Source organism: Ovis aries, chromosome 4 (genome assembly GCF_016772045.2).
Source record: "Ovis aries strain OAR_USU_Benz2616 breed Rambouillet chromosome 4, ARS-UI_Ramb_v3.0, whole genome shotgun sequence".
Taxonomy (NCBI): domain Eukaryota; kingdom Metazoa; phylum Chordata; class Mammalia; order Artiodactyla; family Bovidae; genus Ovis; species Ovis aries.
The window spans coordinates 26,322,281-26,344,638 of record NC_056057.1 but is presented as its reverse complement, the minus strand read 5'-3'; the positions used below and the strand labels follow the sequence as shown (position 1 = coordinate 26,344,638).

The 22,358-nt window shown below is 36.9% G+C and overlaps 1 protein-coding gene across 2 annotated transcripts; it reads left to right on the top strand.

Moving 5' to 3' along the window:
* The first annotated feature begins 319 nt into the window (after nucleotides 1–319).
* On the top strand, nucleotides 320–13,062 carry AGR3 (anterior gradient 3, protein disulphide isomerase family member). 2 transcript variants are annotated; one of them, XM_004007774.6, is made up of 8 exons: nucleotides 320–365; nucleotides 2,747–2,878; nucleotides 7,164–7,227; nucleotides 10,626–10,678; nucleotides 11,201–11,277; nucleotides 11,514–11,577; nucleotides 12,044–12,127; nucleotides 12,838–13,062. In XM_004007774.6, the coding sequence occupies exons 2-8, from the start codon at nucleotides 2,770–2,772 to the stop codon at nucleotides 12,885–12,887; spliced, it is 501 nt and encodes a 166-aa protein (XP_004007823.1). In that variant the 5' UTR covers nucleotides 320–365; nucleotides 2,747–2,769; the 3' UTR covers nucleotides 12,888–13,062. The 2 variants fall into 2 exon arrangements, with proteins under 2 accessions (XP_004007823.1, XP_060270517.1); XM_060414534.1 differs by having other exon boundaries at nucleotides 11,514–13,062.
* Nucleotides 13,063–22,358: the final 9,296 nt, after the last annotated feature.

Here is a 22,358-nt window from a genome sequence, read left to right as displayed (position 1 = left end):
CCACCACCCCCCTCCCCCACCTTTTCCTGGTGTTGAACTCTAGCCAAACATTAAATTACCCTGGGAAGTAAAAGGTGGATGAAAAAAAAAAAGTACAAAGGTGGTATTTGGCCTCATTCTATCAGGACACTCGATCTCAATTTAGAGAAAGAAGACTCTTTCTTTCTTAGTGTGAGAGGCTAAGAACTGGAGAACAGCACAGATTTTTCAGACAAGCCCATTTTTGTAAGTTTGCAGGTGGACTGTGCTCTTGTTTCAAGGCAGGTGGGGCTCTAGTTCAGGTGTGTGTGTGTCTATAAATCCACACCCATTTTTAACCAGAAACATCCAGAATACACTTCCAGCAAGAGCACTGACTATTTCAGGTAAGCAAGCAAAATTTCCAGATTATTTAATCAGTGGTCAAGCTCAGTTGTATTTAAAGGATCACCTTTTCACTGTGTAAAACTGAGGCCTTCAGTAAGTCAGAGGGAAGTTCAGCGAAATTTTTCTTCTTTTAATAAATGAGATTTTCTTTGTTGGCTTCATACTTTCGTCAGGCGAGCGTAGGCTCCTCAGTTTTTGTCTCGTCACAAAAATTTGGAACGATGCTTTTATTCTCTACTTGTATTAATGTTACTATAATAAATTAACATTGATCAAAAGTGACCCTTTAAAAATTATGCTGCAAGTAACAATTGTTCCTCTGTTTTCTTTTTTTAATTTTCATATTGAAGTATAGCTGACTTATAGTATGCAAATTTCTGCTGTACAGCAAAGTGATCCAGTCATAAAGGACATATACGTAAGGAATATAAAGAATATATACATATATATACACATTTTTATTTTAAATATTCTCTAAGGGGCTCTCTTCCCCAGGAAAGAGAACGGAGGGATGGAGTGAAAGTTTGGGCTTAGCAGATGCAAACTTATATATAGGATGGATAAACAACAAGGTTCTACTGTTTAGCATAGGGAACTAATTTTAATATCCTGTGAAAAGAATGTAAAATTTCACTCCCTCTTTTCTTTTACAGAGAATTTTTAAATATTTAAGTAAATGACATACGTTAAATTACTTTTGAAAAGTAAAGTACTGTCAGAAAATGCTGCCAGTGTTTATAACACCTAACTGTAGACATGTGGTTATTGGCCTCCGAGTGCAGTGTGAGCTGCTCCCAGCACATGACCACATCATGTTCATCTGTGTCCCCCAATTAGATTAACCCAGGCATCTGATACTAGAGGATTGTAAGTCATCATGTTCTATTCACCAGGGAAATGACTACTCATCCGAAACAGTAATATATAAATTGACTGTCTTCATTATAGGATATATTTAATACCTCTTTTACAATTTATCAGTGTCAAACAGAAAACAAATACTTTCATTTTTTTAAGTAGAACACTCTGACAATTATACCTAATAACTTGAAATCTGAAAAAAAAAATCAGTTCCTATTTAAATTTGGCAGCTTTAAACTAAGAAAAAGGTGAAGTTGTAACTTTTTTGCTAGAGATTCTACCTACTTATTTCTGTCTATATCATAAAGAATTTTTTCTCATGCTTCCTCCAGATTAACTGCTTCTTAACTCCTTGCTTCTAAAGATACCTGGAAGAATCTTAAGGCAACTGGGGGCTTTCTTCCCCAGAAAAGAGAATAAAGGCTCATAAAATTTTACAGTCAAATTCAGAGACTTTGAGACTTCAGGGGCTCAATCACAGATCACCTAGAAGCTCCCTGGACCCAAGTTAAGACCCTGCCTTAGATGGTTGCTTCCATTTCTACAGCCACTTTCACCCCAACAAAGCCTGCCCTCCCCACATTGGACTCTGTGTTCAGACTCAACCATCTTTATCCCCTCCTGAAATCTACCCTTCCTTTGTTCCAACCTTTACAGTACACGATGACATCCATAAGGTAAAAGATGGCATTCTGAAATGTTTTACAGTATTACCAAGTTATAAGAACTTAAACTGTGATACTTATCAGCACCATGATTATTGTTTAACAGGGTTTCTCAATACAAAGAAATTTACAAGTGAATCCTTTCCAGATTAGGAAAGAAAATAATTTAAATAGAACCAAAGCAACCATTTTCAATCCAGGAGAGAACCGAAGGGATGCACCACTGGCAAGAGAAAGATACTGAAATGGGAGGCCTGATTTTTAAACAGGGCAGAGTTGCACACTGAAGGGCAAAAGGCTGAGTAAACGATGGGAGGATAAAGATAAAGGACTATCAAGGAACTGAAAAACAAGAACCTCCATATTCCATTTTTCCTCCCATTTCCATTTTAAGCACTAATTTTTCATGCCTCATCTTACTGTCTTGGTATAAAGTTAAAATGGTGTTTTAATCAAAAGGCAAAGATTATTAATGCATGACACTTGTCACCTTCCCACTGCATTCAGCAGGGGCAAGCCCTTTAATCAACATGATTTTATCTGAGATTTAAAGCAGCACTGTAAGCACTCAAAAGCTGTCAGAAATAGGCTTTGGGTGACTATTTGGGTGTCAACGTCATTGTACCACCCACAGGAAGCCCAAACACTGTGGCTTTTCATCAAGTGGACTTTTATTGAATTGACTGCATTTTTACAATAATTTAAAAATAAAATGTGAAAGTTCTAGATGGTTGTACCATGTCAACTCACACAAGCAAAGCAACCTGTCAGCCTAAGTTTGGTCTAACTCTTAAAAAATGTCTTGATGACAGCCTGAGGTAACCTACTAGATTCTGATATTTTTTACCATCCAGTTCTGAAGGATTCTTGAGAAGACATGATGTCACACTCAGCTCTGGTCCTCTGCCTCTTATTCACCACAGTTTCTTCCAACCTTGCCATTGCTATCAAAAAGGAAAAGAGACCTCCTCAGACACTTTCAAGAGGTACTGGAATTTCATTTTATTTTCTAAACTCAGTCATTTGGATTGTTTTAAAATTCTTCATCTCTTGCCCACAGTCTAGTTATAAAACCAACTCAATTAACTGGAATTTTTTGTTGTGCATTACTTGAAAACAGGGGAAAAAGAACTCCAGAAATTATCAGTTAATTTTAAAGAGAGAGCCAAATCAAATGGAAAAAAAAAAATGCTGCATCTTCTATAGAAATAGTGGGAAACTGGTTTCATTGCCTATAACTTTGGTAACCAGAGTCCTAGAAAATTCTGGAAAATTCTATTGATTGATATGTCATATTGATATCCTAAATGTAATCAGGATTTCCATAGAATCTGTTCCAGTGCTCTGTCCAGTATTTATTCAGGCAAGAAAATAATTTGGAATGATTTTATACTGGGATCCCTCAAAAATTATTTTATCTCCATCCTCCAAGAATTCTGGTTAACCAAGTGTTTGCTATGCTGACTCTGGGAAACTGCTATAGTATTTTTAGACAACACTACACTGTTTAGAAAACATCTGTTTTGTACCAACTGCTTTACTTCGGCCTAAGAAACAATTATATCTTCACCTGTAAAGATATATAAATAAGATATCAAAATTGATTCCCACATTTCCAGCTACCAGAAGTGTAAAGAAAATTATTCATCTGCACATAGCTAATTCTAAATTAGTAGCACATGCCAAAAAAAACTTGACCACTAGTTGGAATGGCAATGTGAACTAAGTAATAAACAAATAGAGATAAACTATAGCATAATTTCAAATTTGAAAATATTGACTTTCCTTCCAAGTTAATTTATCCCTTAATAAATGTACTGGATGCCCGCCAACTGCTCACCAATATTCATCCAAAATAATTAATTCTACTTTAGTTTAAAATCACAGAAAGTCTAAAAATATCAGTGAGCTTTTATAAAATAAATAAAAGAGGGAAATATTTTCCTAAGTGTAATTTATCATGTTATCTCCATTTATACACATACAATAGTCATAAAACAATGAACTCATTACCTTAAATTGCCAAAGTCCAAACTAGTCACTGCCCTTAAAGACCTTCGAGGGCTGAATTAAATTCCATGTGTAACACCGAGTAGCATACGGAGCTGCTTGGAGTGGGGAGCAGCACCAGTTAGACAGAGACATTGTTAGGGAGAAGAGGGAATATTAATTGGAAAAAGGTAAGAAATTGTTCAATATAAAAGTGAACCCCAAAACCTTAATTTTCTTTGGAATCAAAAGAACTGCTCTGCAACCAGCACCTAGCATACAGTAAGTACTCAATAAACACATATTGAAGATGAATGAAATCTCAGATGAGAAGTAAACATAGCCAGTACTGAATTAGGAATTATGGTAACTAAAATCATGGCATCCAGTCCCATCACTTCACGGCAAATAGAAGGGGAAAAAGTGGAAACAGTGACAGATTTTATTTTCCCGGGCTCCAAAATCACCGTGGATGGTGACTGCACCATGAAATTAAAAGACACTTGCTCCTTGGAAGAAAAGCTATGACAAACCTAGACAGGATATTAAAAAGCAGAGATACCACTTTGCTGACAAGTTAAAGTTATGGTTTTTCCAGTAGTCATGTATGGATGTGAGAGTTGGACCATAAAGAAGGCTGAGTGCCAAATGATGCTTTCTAACTCTGGTGTTAGAGAAGAGTTAGACTTCTCTAGAGTCCCTTGAACTGCAAGGAGATCAGACCAGGCAATCCTAAGGGAAATCAGACCTGAATATTTATGGGAAGGACTGATGCTGAGGCTGAAGCTCTAATACTTTGGCTACCTGATGCGAAGAGCTGACTCATTGGAAAAGACCCTGATGCTGGGAAAGACTGAAGGCAGGAAGAGAAGGGGACAACAGAGGATGAGATGGTTGGATGGCAATATCGACTCAATGGACATGCATTTGAGCAAACTCCAGGAGATGGTGAAGGACAGGGAAGCCTGGCATGCTGCTGTCCATGGGGTTGCAAAGAGTTGGACACGATTGAGTGACTTAACAGCAACAACAATGAACAGAGACCCTGAAGACAGTTTAAATTCTGTACCACCTCTGACCTATTGTGATTATGAGGTAAAGTATATAAAAACAATTATAATACAATTATTACTATTTTGCCAAGCTATGAACAAACTGTTTGAGAGCAGGGACTATACTCCCCCACCTTTGTACACCCAGTGCCAAGTGGAGCAAGGCATATAGCAGATGTTCCCTTAATGTTTGCAGAACTAAGTTCACCAAGGGCAGAGACCAGTAATTCTTCCCATTGCTGACATTGTGGCATTGAATGGTATTTGCAAAGGAATAGGGAAATTAAGTAGGAGCCTAGTCTCAATGGCTGTTTCCAAAGGAACTTTTATAGAATGCTAAATATAGCATAAAGTTACTACATAAACTCAAGCAAAGAAAATCCTTTAGGATTACTACAGACAGGAATGATTCCTGCTATGGTGGGGGTACTAAGCTAACATAAGTTGGTCTTCCAATGCCCAGCTTCTAAAATCAGGCAAAACAAACCAACAATATTTCTGGTAAGGGAGTATAATAACACAGTCACTTTGGAAAAAGTCTGGTAGTGCCCCCAGAAGGGTAAATGTACAGTTACCATTTGATCCAGCAATTCCACCTCTAGGGATAAACCCAGGGAAGATGAAAACATATGTTCACACAAAAGTTCTGCACCCATGTGTTCACAGCAGCAGTATTCATAAAATCCAAAGAGCAGAAACAACCCAAATGTTCATCAAATGATGAATGGATAAACAAAATGCAGTAGAGTCTTACAGCGGAATGGCCCAAGAACGAAGTCCTAATACGCGCAATGACGTGGATGAGCCTTGAAAACACTGTACTGCATGAAAGCATCCAGCCGTAAAATACATCACATCTTATAGGATTCCACAGACAAACATCTGGAATAAGCTAGCCTACAGACAGAAAGTGGGTTTGGTGTTTCTTAGGGTTGAGGAAATGAAAGGATTAGGTGGTGATAACTGAGTGGTAAAGGGTTTCTTTCTTCAGGTGATAAAAATGTTCTCTATTGCAGTGATGGTTGCACACTATGTAATTATACCCAAAAAGTTATCTACTTTCAATGGTTGAATTATATTGTTATTAATTATATTTGATAGCCTATTAACAAACAAGCTAAAACCTGACAAAAATCATACAATCATATTTATCTTGCCTCATAATTCTGCTTCATAAGTCCTGGCCATCTTCTAAGCCATGGTATCAAAACCGAGAAACTCCAGTCTGACACACTTGAAGCATACAAAAAAATCTTGAGTACAAACTAGACTGCAAAAATTTCTATTTTCAAATTAATTCAATCGTTTCCATCTGTAGACTGAGACATTTCCAGAAAATACTTTGAAATACTTTGTGCATTCTCCTCGACAGTCATTCTCCAATCACTAGTATACATCCCCAACTCCTCCCATCACCTCTTTAAGGACCAGCAGGTTCTCTCTCTACTCCTTGTATTCAGTTTCCCTCTCCTCCACTCTTTTGGATGCTTCCAAAATAACTGTGTTTTATTGGTTTATCTCTCAACCATGAAATTTCCACAGCAGAAGTTTTTACCTGTTAAAACTCAGAAGCAAAATTTGAAATTCTGTTTTTTCATGATGTATTCTGATTTTAAAGGCATCCACATCTCTCAGTACTCAAGCTTCAAGGACACAAGACAGTATAGTCCAATATATTCCTAATAGATTTACAAAGTGTGCATGGGGTTCCCAGGGGGCGCTAGTGGTAAAGAACCCACCTGGCAATGCAGGAGATGCAAGAGACTTGGGTTCCATCCCTGGGTCAGGAAGATCCCCTGGAGGAGGAAACGGCAACCCACTCCAGTATTCTTGCCTGGAGAATCCCATGGACAGAGAAGCATGGCAGGCTACAGTCCACAGGTCACAAAGAGTCGGACATGACTGAAGCAACTTAGCACCAGGACTTACAAAGCATGCAGATTACCTAGTCTTCTCCTGTATAATCTGAAAGCCAGAGTTCTCCTGTGGTCCAAAGATATCTTATCAATCACCACTAACCATAATAGCATCTACTGAATATTTACTAGGTTCAAGGCCATGGGTGTTGAGATGTCAAACAGAGTTACAAAACCTCAGCACTACCATCTAAAAGGATACAACCTCTTCCTATCTAGTTATAATCATGCCCTCTATATCAAATTTCACATGTGCATTTCAGAACTCTTCAGGGGTCCTGAGTTGATACACAGATTTCCCTTTTCTGTTTTAGGATGGGGAGATGACATCACTTGGGTGCAGACTTATGAGGAAGGTCTCTTTCATACTCAGAAAAGGTAAAATACCTCTCATTCAGCTTTGACAGATGATACACATACCTCATCATTGAGAGCCAAAAAACTAGCAAGTTAGCTTTTGAAAGGACACAGTAACAATTTGCTCTGATATTGAGTGCTGTTTAAACTAAGAGTTGCTATTAGAATTTTTTATAAACAAGAGTTCTAAATATCCTTGTGTTAATTCTTCAATAACCCAGGCAAGCTTTTATACTGAGGAATAAGTGACTTAACATTTTATTAGTGTCAGACATACAAAATAATGATTGGATATTTGTATATATTGCAGAATGGTACAGCAATAAGTCTAGTTTAGACTTATTAAAGACTTATTTAAACAACATCCACCAAGTAAACTTTTGAATATAAGCTGCATACACAAAACACCTTTACACACTGGGCATTATACAAGCTTAGAAAGAAACCTGGTTTACAGCAGTGCTTCTCAAGGCTGTCTGATTATCAGAACAATTCAGAGAGCCTTGTTTAAAATCCACATTCATGGTCAGCCAGTCCAGTACTTACTGAGTACCCACTGCTATGTGCCAGGCATTGTTCTATACTCAATGACCAAGAGTGACATGATTTTTATCCTTGAAGATCTACTGACTTTGAGGGGATAGAGCTGAGACACTTACATTTTTAAAAGCATCCCAAATGTTTATCAACTGTCAAAAGAGCATTCAATTCAACTCTTCAAAGAAAAAGGAAAGATTCCGAATAATTGAGTAACACACTCTCAACACTGGACGAACATTACCAAAAACCACAGAAAAGTTTACAGAATAATCTTATTATCAAAGAGAAATGCAAACAGTAAACAATATATTAGCAAAGAGGAGCCAGCAGAATACTTAAAAAACACACTCTGATAAAGTGAAATTCAGTTTGGGAATGCCAGAAGATTCAAGATTAAGAAATCTGTTAAAATAATCTAATATTCATAAGGACACAAATCATCCAAGTGTCTCCTATCAACATCAATGGTGAAGAGGCATTTACAATAATGCCAAATCCATACTGGAGCTTTTTAAACTTTTATCCAACAATATCCATTTATTTTTATTTATCCTAACAAAGAAATATCCATCCCAGTAAAAACAAACAAACAAATAAAAAAAAAAAAAACTAAAAACCCAGTATCACGCTTACTGGGAAAATCAATTAAAGTATCCCACTGATGGGATTCTTTAATCACCACAATTACTAACATTGTTCTCGAGACACCAGTCAATGCAATTAGATGAAAAAAACTTAAGAAGAGTGTGAAAGTGTCTTCATTTGCAGACGTTGACTGTGTACATGAGAAACTTGACAATCAACTCTAAGTATTTAGAAGTATGGAAATTAAGTTAAATTGTGAAGTCTCTCAGTCGTGTCCGACTCTTTGCGACCCCATGGACTGTAGCCTAATGCCCAGAAACCAGTGGCATATATATATATATATATGTAAATAAAATTAAAGGACTTCCCAGGTGGTGCCAGTGATAAAGAACCTGCCTGCCAATTCAGGAGATGTAAGAGACATGGGTATGACCCCTGGGTCAGGAAGATCCCTTGGAGGAGGGCATGGCAATCCACTCCAGTATTCTTGCCTGGACAGTCTCATGGACAGAGGAGCCTGGTGGGCTACAGTTCATCGGCTGACAGAGTCGGACATGACTAAAGTGACTTAGCACACACACATAGAAAATTAAAGTGGTTAAATAGCAGAAAAAAAGACAAAACATCTCAGGATAAATGACAGAAAATGCACGAAATCTATTAAGAACTGAATGTACTACTGAAAAAATTACAAAGCTATGACAAGAGTTCTGTGTTCTTATATAGGAAGACTCAACATTGTAAAAATGTCCATTCTCTTTATACTTCAAATTTTTTAAAGACAATCACAATATATTAGTACAATTTTTGTTTAAAAATTAATTCTAAAATTGAAATGGGGACATAGACAGAAATAGGAACATTCTGAAAAAGAAACCAGTGGGGACTAGCCTTTAATCAATATGTAACATTTTACCAAACTACAATAAAACAATATGTTACTGGTAAATGAACTGAACAGAAAGGAGACAATAGAAGTAAAACCAGAGACAACAGAAACTGTGTATGTGGGAAAGTAGCATTTTAAATCAGGAATAGGGGACACAGTATGTAAAACAATTACTGTTAGAATTTGAGAGTCATGTGGAAAATAAACTTGGATCCATACCTCACATTTTACACTGAAATAAATTACAAAGATTAATTACAAGGATGAAAGCATTAAGGTACTAGAATATACCACTGCAATATTTTATTTCTTTAACTTCTTGCAGTATGGAAGGGCTGATATCACGGTGAGGCATGAGGCATGCCAAGGACGCAGAAACAAAGCACATAGTTTTTTGCCCTCGGTGCTACTCTTGCCTCAACTTTGTATTTCTTTAGGCTTGAGTATTGCCAAAGTTAAAAAGGAAAAAAAAAAAAATAGGAAATGTGAAGCTGGTAAATGTTAGCTTTCTATGTTATAAGTTTTAAAAGTTGTAGGATTTATTTTACCTAAAATTAATGTAAATTCTAAGTTTGAGGATTAAATGAAATTATTAACAACTCAAAGTTTGTTATTTTCTTTGAGGTCATATTTCATATAATTACCTCTGTTCTTTTAAAGATTTATGATTTATATTTTTACATGTCTCTTTTTGGACCCAACATCCTCTCAAAATTAAACATTAAAAAATATCTTATGTATCCAAATCATAATTCATTTATCCTTTACTATAGTCAACATTCTAACTTTTCTCTAATTCTAAACAGCAGTCAATTAACTACCATAAAAATTTTTTTTCCAACAGTTAAAATCAATCTGACACTGAAAAATATATAGGAAGGGAACTGTCATTGAGATTGCTTATAGAATTATGACAAGAGTGAAAGTTGGTAAAAATAACCAAATATTAATAGCCTTTTTGCAAACTAAAAACAGAAGAAAATAAGTAAAAACTTTATTCTCCTAAAATTTTATACCACATGTTCACTGGAAATGAACGTCTTGTTCATATCCTTTCAACTTTGGAGACAGAATCGACTCTTTCTAACTGTACTACAGTATATGTAAGAATGATCTGGTCAACTTAAGCTATGATTCCTGGACCTCACTCCCAGATTCTGATTGGGCGGACCCGGAGGGAGTCAGAAATTTATGTTTCTAATGAGCTACATTTCTGGTAAGGCTGATGCTTCAGTTCTGGGGTCATTTTATGAATAACACTACTATAGATTACAATGCTGTGATTTGTCAACCTGAGAATTTTAGTTAATGTCTTACAGAAAGTATGAAAACCTTAAATCTAATTTCCTTGTACAGTTTGACTTGAATGAATCACTTAACTCAATTTCACACTCTCTCTGTTTAGTAACAAGCCTCTGATGGTTATTCATCACTTAGAAGACTGTCAATACTGCCAAGGTAATTTACGCTTTTAAGATCATATTGTATTTTCAATATGAAGTAAGAAAGTGACCTAGTTACAAATTAAGAAGGCACTCGAAACTGAAAAAAAAAAAAAAGACAATTGATAGAGTACCACCATTTTACTAAGGGGCTTACTAACTACAATGATTGTTAGCAATCTACTGAATATATTTATATTATGTGTCCTTCAGGATTTTACATCTCTCTGCATCCCCTGCCCCCGAGAAAGGTGGGAAAACTGGCTGAAAAGATGATGCTTTAACCAATGAGTCAATGAATTAAGTGACATTATAAAACTGGTGATTTCAATGTGATTATCCCTTGATGTTCCCCGCCACCTTGGATAGACTGTGTCCCTCATTGCTTTCCAAAGAGAGACAGAGTAGCAATGGGCCAATCAACTATTAACATCCAAGTTATAGAAGCAAACAAACGCAAAATACTAGCTTTATTTTGCTACATTATTTTAAAGTAATCTTGATCCTTGAAACTAACTGGCATTATCTTTCCCCACAGCACTAAAAAAAGTATTTGCCCAAAATACAGAAATACAAGAAATGGCTCAGAATAATTTCATCATGCTGAATCTCATGGTACATGATCTCTACAATTTTTTTTAATATTTCAATTCAATGGAAAAGTTTAATCTCTTCTAGTTTTTATTTAAAGGCTAAAAGAGCTATACAATATTAGTGGACATAGAATGTTATATAGAATTATAAGAGGCTAAAATATACAATTTACTGAAAATCTGTTTACATAAAGTGTTTTTAAATCAACTGTTAAAAACAATCCAATCCAATAACATTTTTTTTTCTTCTTTTGCTAGCATGAGACCACAGATAAGAATTTATCACCTGATGGACAGTATGTGCCTAGAATCATGTTTGTGGGTAATTGTGTAATCTCTTTCCATCAGATTTACAAAATCAGTAGCCTTCTTGCTTTCATTTACTTTCAAATGTTAGTTCATTTGAAACTATTCCTTTTAATACTAGTTGAAGTACTATTCCTTTTAAAGGGGAGTCATTAGTAACCCAGTCAACAACGGCTCTTGTTAGCTCAACAATCAAACTTATTATATCTATATTTGCAACTTATAAATATTAAAGTTTTATTTTTAAATTAACTCATGCTATTAAATCAATCCCCAAAATACTTTCAATACAGTTCTCTAAACTATGTTGATAGAGAGCTGTAGCACACTAAAATGGAAATTCTGATTAATTCATCATGAATTAACATGTATGAAAACTGATTTAGCTTGTAAATATGCTTAACGTTTGTTTCAGAGCTAGAGGCATGAATGATTTTCAGAAATTTAAAAAAATACATAAGTAACTTATTTTCTGTGGGCAGATCCTTCTTTAACAGTCAGAGCTGATATAACTGGAAGATACTCGAACAGATTATATACATATGAACCTCAGGATTTACCACTATGTAAGTATTCTCAAATTATCTTAAACAGTGATGCTAGCAACACTTGACTGTTAGAAGGGTGAGTGATGCCCTCCATCAGCACTTTCCCTCAAACAGTGCTTCCCACCCATCATAGTTCCTGGGGTTGGCAGTGGTGGTTGTGGTCAAAATGTAAACTCTTAGCTCCAGTTGACATCAGAATTTCTGGGACAACTTGGAATCTCTTTTCTCAACAGGGATCTCTAACAGTCCTTGTGATCACTAAATGTTAAGACCATCAAACAGGATAGAGTACACACTAAAATTACACTTTAAGAAAACCAGTCCATTCTCTTATCAAAGATCATATATGATTCCCTCAAAGTGATTAACAATTAAATCTCTTCCTCAGTCTAATTTGGGACTTTCATTCTTAACAACAGTCACTATTAGCTATGCTTAATAAGATAGTTATGCTTGTCATATCCAACAAAACTAATACAAAATAATCAGTTCACAAAACAGATACCCCCTCAAATCCCTCTGATAAAATTCTTTAACATAAAGGTAATTAATCAGCTCTTAAAGGTCTAATCCCTAAATTTATGTGTATACTTTTATATAATAGTTTTTAATATTGCAGATAAATCCCCATATCTTTATAGTTGTTAAACAGGTTGATTTTAGATTCATGGTTAATTATAAAATTTTATACTCTCATTTACTGACAATATATATTTACTTTATTACAGTGATAGAAAACATGAAGAAAGCATTGAAACGTATTCAATCCGAGTTATAATATATTACCTCTAAGAGGTCAAAAGTCATGAAGAAAATCTTCTGGTTAACTGACCAAAACTAAATGGGTGGGTATATGAATTCTGTAACATTATCATTTAGATTCTTAATGTGCTTGAATATTCTTATGAAGGTAAGATGATATTTCAATAAAAGTCAAAACCTGAGCATGACAATGTTGTGGTTTGCCTGCCCTGGTAGCAAAGAAAGCCTTTCCTGAGCTGACAGTTACAGTGGAGACCTAAGAAAAAGGCATCGGCACTGGTTGTTTCTATTTTCTGATCTATCATTCCTTCCACCAAGTAATCTACTTATTTCTGACCCCTCTATCACATAGAACATGCAAGCTTAGGTCATGCTTGATCTTCATGTCCCCAAAGCAAACGGATTCATCTCTATCCACTTATTGTTTGAACTTTTAGCAGCGCAACTCTTACAATTAACCATTTACTTCTTTTTATCTCTAATTATAATAAATGTTAATAACATTTTAAACTTTAAATACGTTTTTCTTATTAGGTGGATATTTACCACTTAATAATTTTAAGAAGAACAAAACTGTCTCCAGAATAATAAAGAATTCCTCCAGCTAACTAGCTGAAGAGCAATCTATACACTCTAAAATTATCAAATGTTCAACCACCAACTTAATTCTTCACAGGAAACTTCTGGAGGATCATATCCACGTCTTCTATTCCTTCAAATAACAGTCCCCCTAAATCCTAATTTTTTATGGACAAAATTTCCATCATCAGTTGGAGTAATTCTAGTTACTGATGAAAATCTCTTAAGCAGCTGAGATTAATATTCAGAAGGGTGTGAATGTTTGAGATGGGCAAAAATTATCCTAATCCATAGGATTTGGCTGCATTTAAATAACTTGACCTTAGATACAAAGGTACACTATCTTATAAGACAGATATACAACATTCATGATGTTGATATCTAATTAATTCCAATGTTTCATGAGTCAGAGAAAGAAAAGTTTCTTTCAGATTTTACTTATTATTCAGTTCATTTTAAGCAGACTTTTAGCAACTGATCAATTAGATATTAATAGGTTACAGTGCAGTTCAGTTGCTCAGTCGTGTCCAACTCTTTGCCATGGACTGTAGCATACCAGGCTTCCCTGTCCATCACCAACTCCCAGAGCTTGCTCAAACTCATACCCATGTAGTCAGTGATGCCATCCAACCATCTCATCCTCTGTCGTCCCCTTCTCCTTCTGCCTTCAATCTTTCCCAGGATCAGGGTCTTTTCCAGTGAGTCAGTTCTTCGAATCAGGTGGCCAAAGTATTGGAGTTTCAGCTTCAGCATCAGTCCTTCCAATGAATATTCAGGACTGATTTCCTTTAGGATGGACTGGTTGGATCTCCTTGCTGTCCAAGGGACTCTCAAGAGTCTTCTCCAACACCACACTTCAAAGGCATCAATTCTGCAGCGCTGAGCTTTCTTTACAGTCCAACTCTCACATCCATACATGACCACTGGAAAACCATAGCTTTGACTAGACGGACCTTTATTGGCAAAGTAATGTCTTTGCTTTTTACATAACCATCAATATTAGATATCTATGTATCCCCTTTGCAAAAGAATATTAAATATCCTATTTTTATTTTAGATCAAAGTCTAGAGTTTTTTTTAATGCATTCTAAGAGACCAAAGTATATGTGTATTCTCTATAGTAATTTAATATATGAAGAGTAATATAACTGATTTCATTGTTGCATAAATAGTAGAGGCAGAAAATGTCAGTGGTTATTTGCAGTGAACTAAGAAGGAATTAGCTGATAGTTAACTAATAAAATAGAATATTCACTTGTTTTTCTTCAAGTAGTGTAAAAATGTTACTAAATGATAAACTGATTATTCTTTACCATGAAAATATATGTGCCTTTATATGTTTTCATATGTAAATTATATAATTCAAGTATGAATAGAATTACACATACAAGAACATTTACTATACATATAATGTAACTTATTTTCAAATAATGTGTACAATCAATGTAATCTTGCAACCAATTTAGTCTCCATCTCTACTCTAACAATTAAAATTCTATATCTTAGCTGATATTTCTGATGTCTTCATTTATAAACTCAGTGGTTTAGACTCCATCATTCGTGGTTACCCGAGATTTGAAATGCAGGACTAAGCAGAGAACACATGTGCACATGTAACTTAACTTCCATTACTTTCAGCCATGTAACCTCTAAAAAGGTATTTATTCCATCATTAATACACCCAATATTAAGAATTATATTACTTATGCTAACTATCTGAAACAATATGTACAATTCCGAGTGTACAGGCATTTTCATAGAGAAGTCTGGGGAACTTTCATTTACATTTCAAAGAAATATAATAGTTTTTAAAAGTTACATATTCAAAAGGAGATTAGGATTGTCAGTAAAGAAATTCCAGTTGAATTTAAATGAGAGATTAGCAACCTTTTTTTAAAAATAAAAGTATATCCTAGGCAACATGTAAGACACAGTTATACTAAAAGCATATTTGCCGTTTATGTGAAATTCACATTTAACTGGGTGACCTGTACTTTCATTTCCTAACACTGGCAACCCCTGTCTAGAGTTACTATACAAGCTGCCCCATCTCATTTTTTGCCGAAAATAGCAACATTCCTCTTTTTTGTAACATTTCTATTTCAAGTCAATCAATTCCTAAATTCCAGAAAGTAACTTCAATTATTTTATAGCACTTAATCTGTCCCAATTAAGTTTATATGCTGTGCCATACACTGTGTTTGATACTATAGATCCAAAGGTAAGATAAAAATAAGGCAATTCTGTTCCCGAGAGTTCCTAATCAAATGGTAAGATCCATCATGAGGCTGGCCCTGACTCCAAGTGGGGCTTCACAGAAGATGCAGTGTCCATGCATCTCTATATATCCCACCATCACAGAAATCCACATGGTTAAACAATAAAACACATTATAGGGGCTAAAGAAATTATCTTCATTGATTTTAACTTGAAAATGCAAAAGTGTACCAGGTTTCCTTAGTAAGGTCCTTCAGAATTTTAGATTAGGTTAAGATTCTTGCCAAGCTTCAGACGAACTTTAACATAGAGGATCACATACTATAAAGACTGAGACAGATGTGCTTGAGAATCTCCAGTAGCACTCCTTGAACAGTACTGCACTGAAAGTGACCATAACAGGACGTCTGTGTATTCACAAACATCCTTACTGTGTAACAAAAGATAACCTCCCCTCACCCCTCCTCCATTTTAAACATTGTTTCTAATGCAACGTTTATTTTTTCACAAAAGAAAAGCACTTGGCTGCTGAAAGGCAGCCTCTCTCACATCCACGCATGCACACCCCCTCATAAAATACATGGTGACTGCTTCAGGGGGAGGCAAGACCGTGGCAACCACCTAGAGTACGATGCCATTACGTGTGTAATTCCCCCATGGTTACAGTGCTGAACTTTATGAACATCAGTTTATGAACATCAGTCTGTCCTTAAAAGATGAAACGAACCCACAGCTTTGAAATCAGGCAACTGGATTTTTGGGAAGTAGTGACGGGCTCCTGCAACTTCTTGAAGTACCTTGTAAGTGTTTTCAAGGACAGGATACTGTTACAGGTTGAATTGGGTTCCCCCGAAATTCAGGGGTTGCAGTCTTAAATCCTCCAGTGTTTCCAAATGTGACCTTATTTGAAAATAGGGTCACTGAAGGTCTTATTGACCAAGATGAGGTAAGACTGGAGGAGCGTGGGCCCCTAAACCAGTATGACTGACATTCTAACAAAAATGGGGATTTTGAACATAGAATCATGCACAGAGACAGAATATCATGTGAAGAGGAAGGCAGAGATCCCGGTGATGCTACAGAAGCCAAGCAATGCTGCACGTTACAGGCAACAGCAAGAAGCCAGATGAGAGTGAACAGATCACCCTTCACAGCAATCAGAAAGAACCAGTCTTGCCAATCAATACCTTGATCTGGGACTCCTAGCCTCATCTGTGAGAGGATAAGTTTCTGTTGTTTTAAGTCAGCCTGTGTGTGGTCGGGGTTGTCAGGACAACCCTAGCAAACCAATCCACATGCTGTCCCCTCCCCCACCCCCAGTTTGGGGGTAAGGAGACACCAAAGTTTCTCCTACGACTGGAGAATCATTTCTCCCTGTAAATTTGCTTTACTCCCCTACCCTCCAAACAAATTTCTGCCCAGCAAAATGTTACTTTAGTACACAAAGACCTTTACATAATTGGTCGTCAGGTTTATGAAACATGAAAACTAATGCTGCGGTTTTAATGCAGAAACAAAAGTCACACCCAGAGAAAGAGCTGATTATCACATTTGGTATTTTTAGTTATTATTAAAGCAAACATACCAAACTCTCTAGTTCCGGGCACTGAGCTGAGATCTTACTCATTAATACCTCGTCACAAATGTGAAATACCGTGTCCCTCACTTATGATTAGCTGGGGCCTGAAGATGTTCAATAACTTGATGAAAAAAAAAAAAAAAAAGAAATGTCACAAAGCTAATTAGCAGAGCCAGTACTCAAACCCAGCAAGTTTGGCCCCAGGGTCAACACACTTAACCACCATATTATTCCGCTTTAGAGCTGTATGTTGTGAAAAACAGGATTTAATCAAAACTGACAGTGTGCAATAACGGAAAACATGTAATGTGTATTCTTTATAAAAGAAGAGCAGTGCACATTGATTCCAATTAACATTTTATAGAAACACTGTACGCAGTCCCGCTATTCTCGGCTTGGAGATTTCACCCCCAACAAACCAAAAAACTCGCTTCCACCAGCTTTCGGTGATTCTGCAATTCATTCCCAACATGGGCATTTAAGGGAACCAAGAGAAACGGACAGGACGGTGTGATTTACGGTCCCAAACACACCTCCTCGTGAACAACGGCGGATATAAATGACCCGCTAGTCCTACTTTATCACTCTACTGCACCGTACCCACAGGAAACTTTCCAAGAAAGCAGCTTCCTTTTGCAGAATTCTTCATTCTTAAAGACGTCCTTCCAGGTACCACTACTACGGAGAGCGCAGCTTGCGGGACCAGCTCTCCGTCAGTCCTGACGTCAGCAGCGTTTCCCCCGCCCCTAAAACGCTTGTGATTAGTACTCCCACCTGTCGTCTCCACCCTTAACCCTGGAACACAGAGGCTGTTGAAGCTTTAGTGCCTCCAGGTACTAACAATAAAGGGGCGTTCAGCGAGTTATTAAGAACACCTGTCTACCTGAAACCTAGAAACTGTATTGAAGCGCTCTCTTCTGACTTCATTAGCCCTAAGAGGAACTTAAGAACTGCGTTCACATCAATCATATAACTTTCTCGTATCCTAAGAAAAAATGCTGAGTAAAGCAACACAGCCCAAAAGAGCCGATATATGTAGCTCGCTTTGATTTCATATCTAGATTTGGCAAATAACTTGTATATATCACAGAGGAGTCTTAGCCAATCATGTTTCTTAGGTCAGACATGCTAATACCAATCTAAAACCTTCATAAAAATTACATGGCTGTTGGTTTGTTTCAAAACCTTCAACCTCTAAAATACAAAAATTAGTCATCTTTCTGTGTCCATTTTGTATTAGAGTCTTTTCCAAAGGAGGACAATCTCAGAGGTAAGCCCTTCAGGGGAACACCACGCAGTGTGATCATCCTGAAATTTGTTTTCTGGAGGGAGGGGGTGAGGGACTGGGCCGTGGGCTGGTGGGTAGCTTTTCTTTAAGAAAGCAATGGCAATGTGCTGTACATCTGAAATCAACGTGATATTCTAAGTCAATTGTATGTCAATTAAAAAGGATATGCAAAAACAATAAAATAATAGTAAAAATAAAGCAAAGGCAGCTGCTTCAAGGAAAAACCACTCCACTACAAATTCATTTTCTAAATTGTGTAAGCTTATTGTTAAGTAGCAAGAGCAAGCTTTTCAGGAAGAACTCTTAAGGTCAAGTGTCAGCCAAATGTCTGTAGTTAAAATGAGGACTTCTACTTATTTCAAAAGATAAACCACTGTGTGTAGAGGGTCCTTTTTTGCTGTCATCCTCTCCACCAAGGATGATCTCTTTCTCTCAGCTAACATGGGCCATCACACCTGTTGCTACTCAGAACAAGATGTGATGTATTTGTTGATTTTATCCCTTGCACCAGGATCAATCATTATCCTGAAGAATTCACAAATGCACCCACATGCCCAAAGCTGAGGATCTTTTTTAGCCTCCGTTTGACCCCACTCCTGGAAAGACTTTTCTCTAATAGAACCTGAAAGCAATCTTTATGGGTTGCAACAAACGTACACACCCTTTGTAACTGGATCAGGCAATCGTAGCATGGGGCAGTGCAAACAAACCCGGGCTCCATAGCGTCAGCGACCTCCACTTAGGAGCTGGAGGAACAGGATGCCAGCCTGCATCCGTCTCCTTACAGGTGGGTGTTGGCTTACTTTAGGCAGATGGTGGGTTTATGAGTCTAATGTATTATATATTTCTCAATAGACAAATATTTGCACTGGACCAGAATGAATAAGAAAAAAATTCCTCAGTTTAGTTTCCAAAGTATATCTGAAGTTTTAGGACACCTCAGCATTTAAACTACTGTAGGAGGTGGGGGAGGGCTTCCCTGGTGGCTCAAGCGGTAAAGAACCCTCCTGCCAATGTAGAAGCAGGTTCGATCCCTGGGTCAGGAAGATCCCCTGGAGAAGGAACTGGCAACCCAGTCCAGTATTCTTGCCTGGGAGATTCCATGGACAGAAGAGCCTGGTGGGCTACAGTCCACAGGGTTGCAGAGTCAGACACAACTGAGCCATAAAACAACAGCAAGAGGGCAGGGGAACGAGTCATGAGCCCTGGCTTTCTTTTTTCTTCTGCTTAAAACCTGACCCAGTCAGTAAAGGAATGGAAGGGAGCCATGTAGTGAGGTCTATTGGGGACTGACTAGATTTTTCCCATTTGGAGGGTTCTTTGACATGTAAGTACATACAAATTAATAAAAGGGTACTAATCAGGTTTCCAGCTTGAATCAGAAAGTGTGGCCTATCTAGTTGTCTTTCTCTAGTAATTTATGTTGTTCCTTCCACAGTATGACAGGGTCATTTTTTATCTTAAATGTGAACTGCACTGGTGAAGAAATCTGAGTAAATGTTCAACAGGTTTAACAGAATATTAGTTTCACATTATGCCTCTAGAGTAGGAGTATACGTACCTGTCTCTTCCCTATAGGCCTGTTTGTTTTTTTTTTTTTCACTTTTGTTTTTTCTATACTTACTGAAAAGATGGAGGTTAGTATTTAATTTGGGTTCCCTGCTGAACCTGAAAGAGCCTCCTCACTGCAGGGGCAAGGAGACAGATGGATTTCAATGGATGATGACATTATGAAAAACAAATCACCTTCTCTAAAGCAGCAACCCAAGAAAAGCCAGATTTGGCCACTGGAATGAAAATTGATTTCATAAATGCAATAAATGTTTTAAGTCCTCTAAATGTGGTATTTTGACTTTTGAAAATGAGTCACAGTAGGAAAACTTATTTTAAAAAATACTCCCCCAGAAAGCAAAATAGTTTGACCCATAAACTCTTTCATATAGCATGACTGGAAAATTCGATTTAAGAAGGAAGATAATTTGATTCATCTGATTTTCTCCACAAGGAAAAAGCAATCAGAGTAAGATAAAATTTCCAAAGAACTTCTTGCATTTACTTCCAGAAGAAAGGTTCAGAAAAATTCAGTAATTGAGCTTTCCAGTCATGAAAGGGTGTCCTGATATATGGCTTGGAGTAGGACCACAGACGAGAATCTGGGGAAAATATCAAGGAAGGACTATTTTTCTCTCCCTTTTTTTTTTTCTCTCTCTCTCTTATAAATTAAAAATAATTAGAGGAGAACAAAAATGACTTAAAAGAAGTGTCATGACATGAATATCCATTAATGTTCTTTAAGAAGTATGAGTAAAAAATAGGAATAATTTTCAATTATTTTTGCTGGATGGAACCTATACAGCCTGAGAGTTATCTGAGTTAGAATAATTATTTTGATCAAATATTCTGCTTAATTATGACTCATGATACATGAAATATCTTCAAAACATAGATTTTTAAAACTGTCTTAAATAAATGATAAAATTAATCTTTGACTATTGAGAGCCTTCTAGTATCTCCGATTTTCATCATACCCAAACAAATAGTTCCCTCTCTCCCTATTGCTCAAACTCTCAGGAGGCTTCCACAGGCCTGAAGCCTCTCTTGAAATACTTCCCTACTTTTGTTATGTCAGCTCTCTCTTGTTGTCGTTCAGTCACTTAGTCGGGTCTGACTCTGCGACCCCGTAGACTACAGCATCGTAGGCTTCCCCATTCTTCTCTCTCCCTATCTCCCTATCTCCTGGAGTTTGCTCAAACTCACGTCCATTGAGCTCTATGCCATCCAGCTATCTCATCCTCTGTCATCCCCTTCTCCTTCTGCCCTCAGTCTTTCCCTGCATCAGGGTCTTTTCCAATGAGTCTGCTTTTTGCATCAGGTGACCAGAGTGTTGGAGCTTCAGCATCAGCCCTTCCAATGAGTATTCAGAGTTGACTTCCTTTAGAATTGACTGGTAACTCTCCATACTGCAGATTTTCTACCTGCCTTTCTAGTCAACCTTTTCTAATGTACTCCCTAAATCTCTGATCAACCTCCCTACTTGGCAAGCACTAGGGCTCCATCCAAGGACCTTCTTTACTTTTTATGTATAATCTCCCCATAAGTGATCTCATCTAATTCTATTTATTTAAAACCCACACATAAACTGATGAGTCACACATTTTATCTTCTGACCTGATTTCTCCACCGGCTAACAGACTCCTTATTAGTAAATGGCACCATCTTAATGGTTCAAACCAAAAACTTCCCATGACTTTGGAAGACTCACCCATGACTATCCCTATTCCTCATTCCCCCAACTAACCCTTCAACAAGTCCTATTGACTGTACTGCTGAAATACATTTATTTGCATATGACCTTTCTTCTCTCCAGTGTTACCCTTCCGGTTTATTCATTATAACCTTTCACATAGACAACTGCAGTCGCTTCTGCATGATTCTTCTTGATCCAGTTTTTCTTTTGTAAGTCAATAAATCTGCTTTCTTAACCTAGAATAACCTTTTTTAAAAAAAGGAACAAGGGCAAACCACTCCCTGGCATAAACCCACTTAATGGTTTCCCAATGGGCCATGTCTCTGCATGTTAAGATAAGAAAACCCAGTTGAAATTGACGTAAATGATAAAGGGAATTCTCTGACTCACACCAGGAAGATCCAGAAATCGGGCATCTCAAAACCGTCATCAAAGTTCCATTTTCTGCTTTCTTCTGCCACCTACAGTGTTGAATCTTGCAATAATGGGTCATAAAATGTCTGTCAGACACAATCAGGATAACAAAATTTTTGTTCATGTCCAAAAGGAGGGAACAAGTGTCCATGGTCGCCCCTAA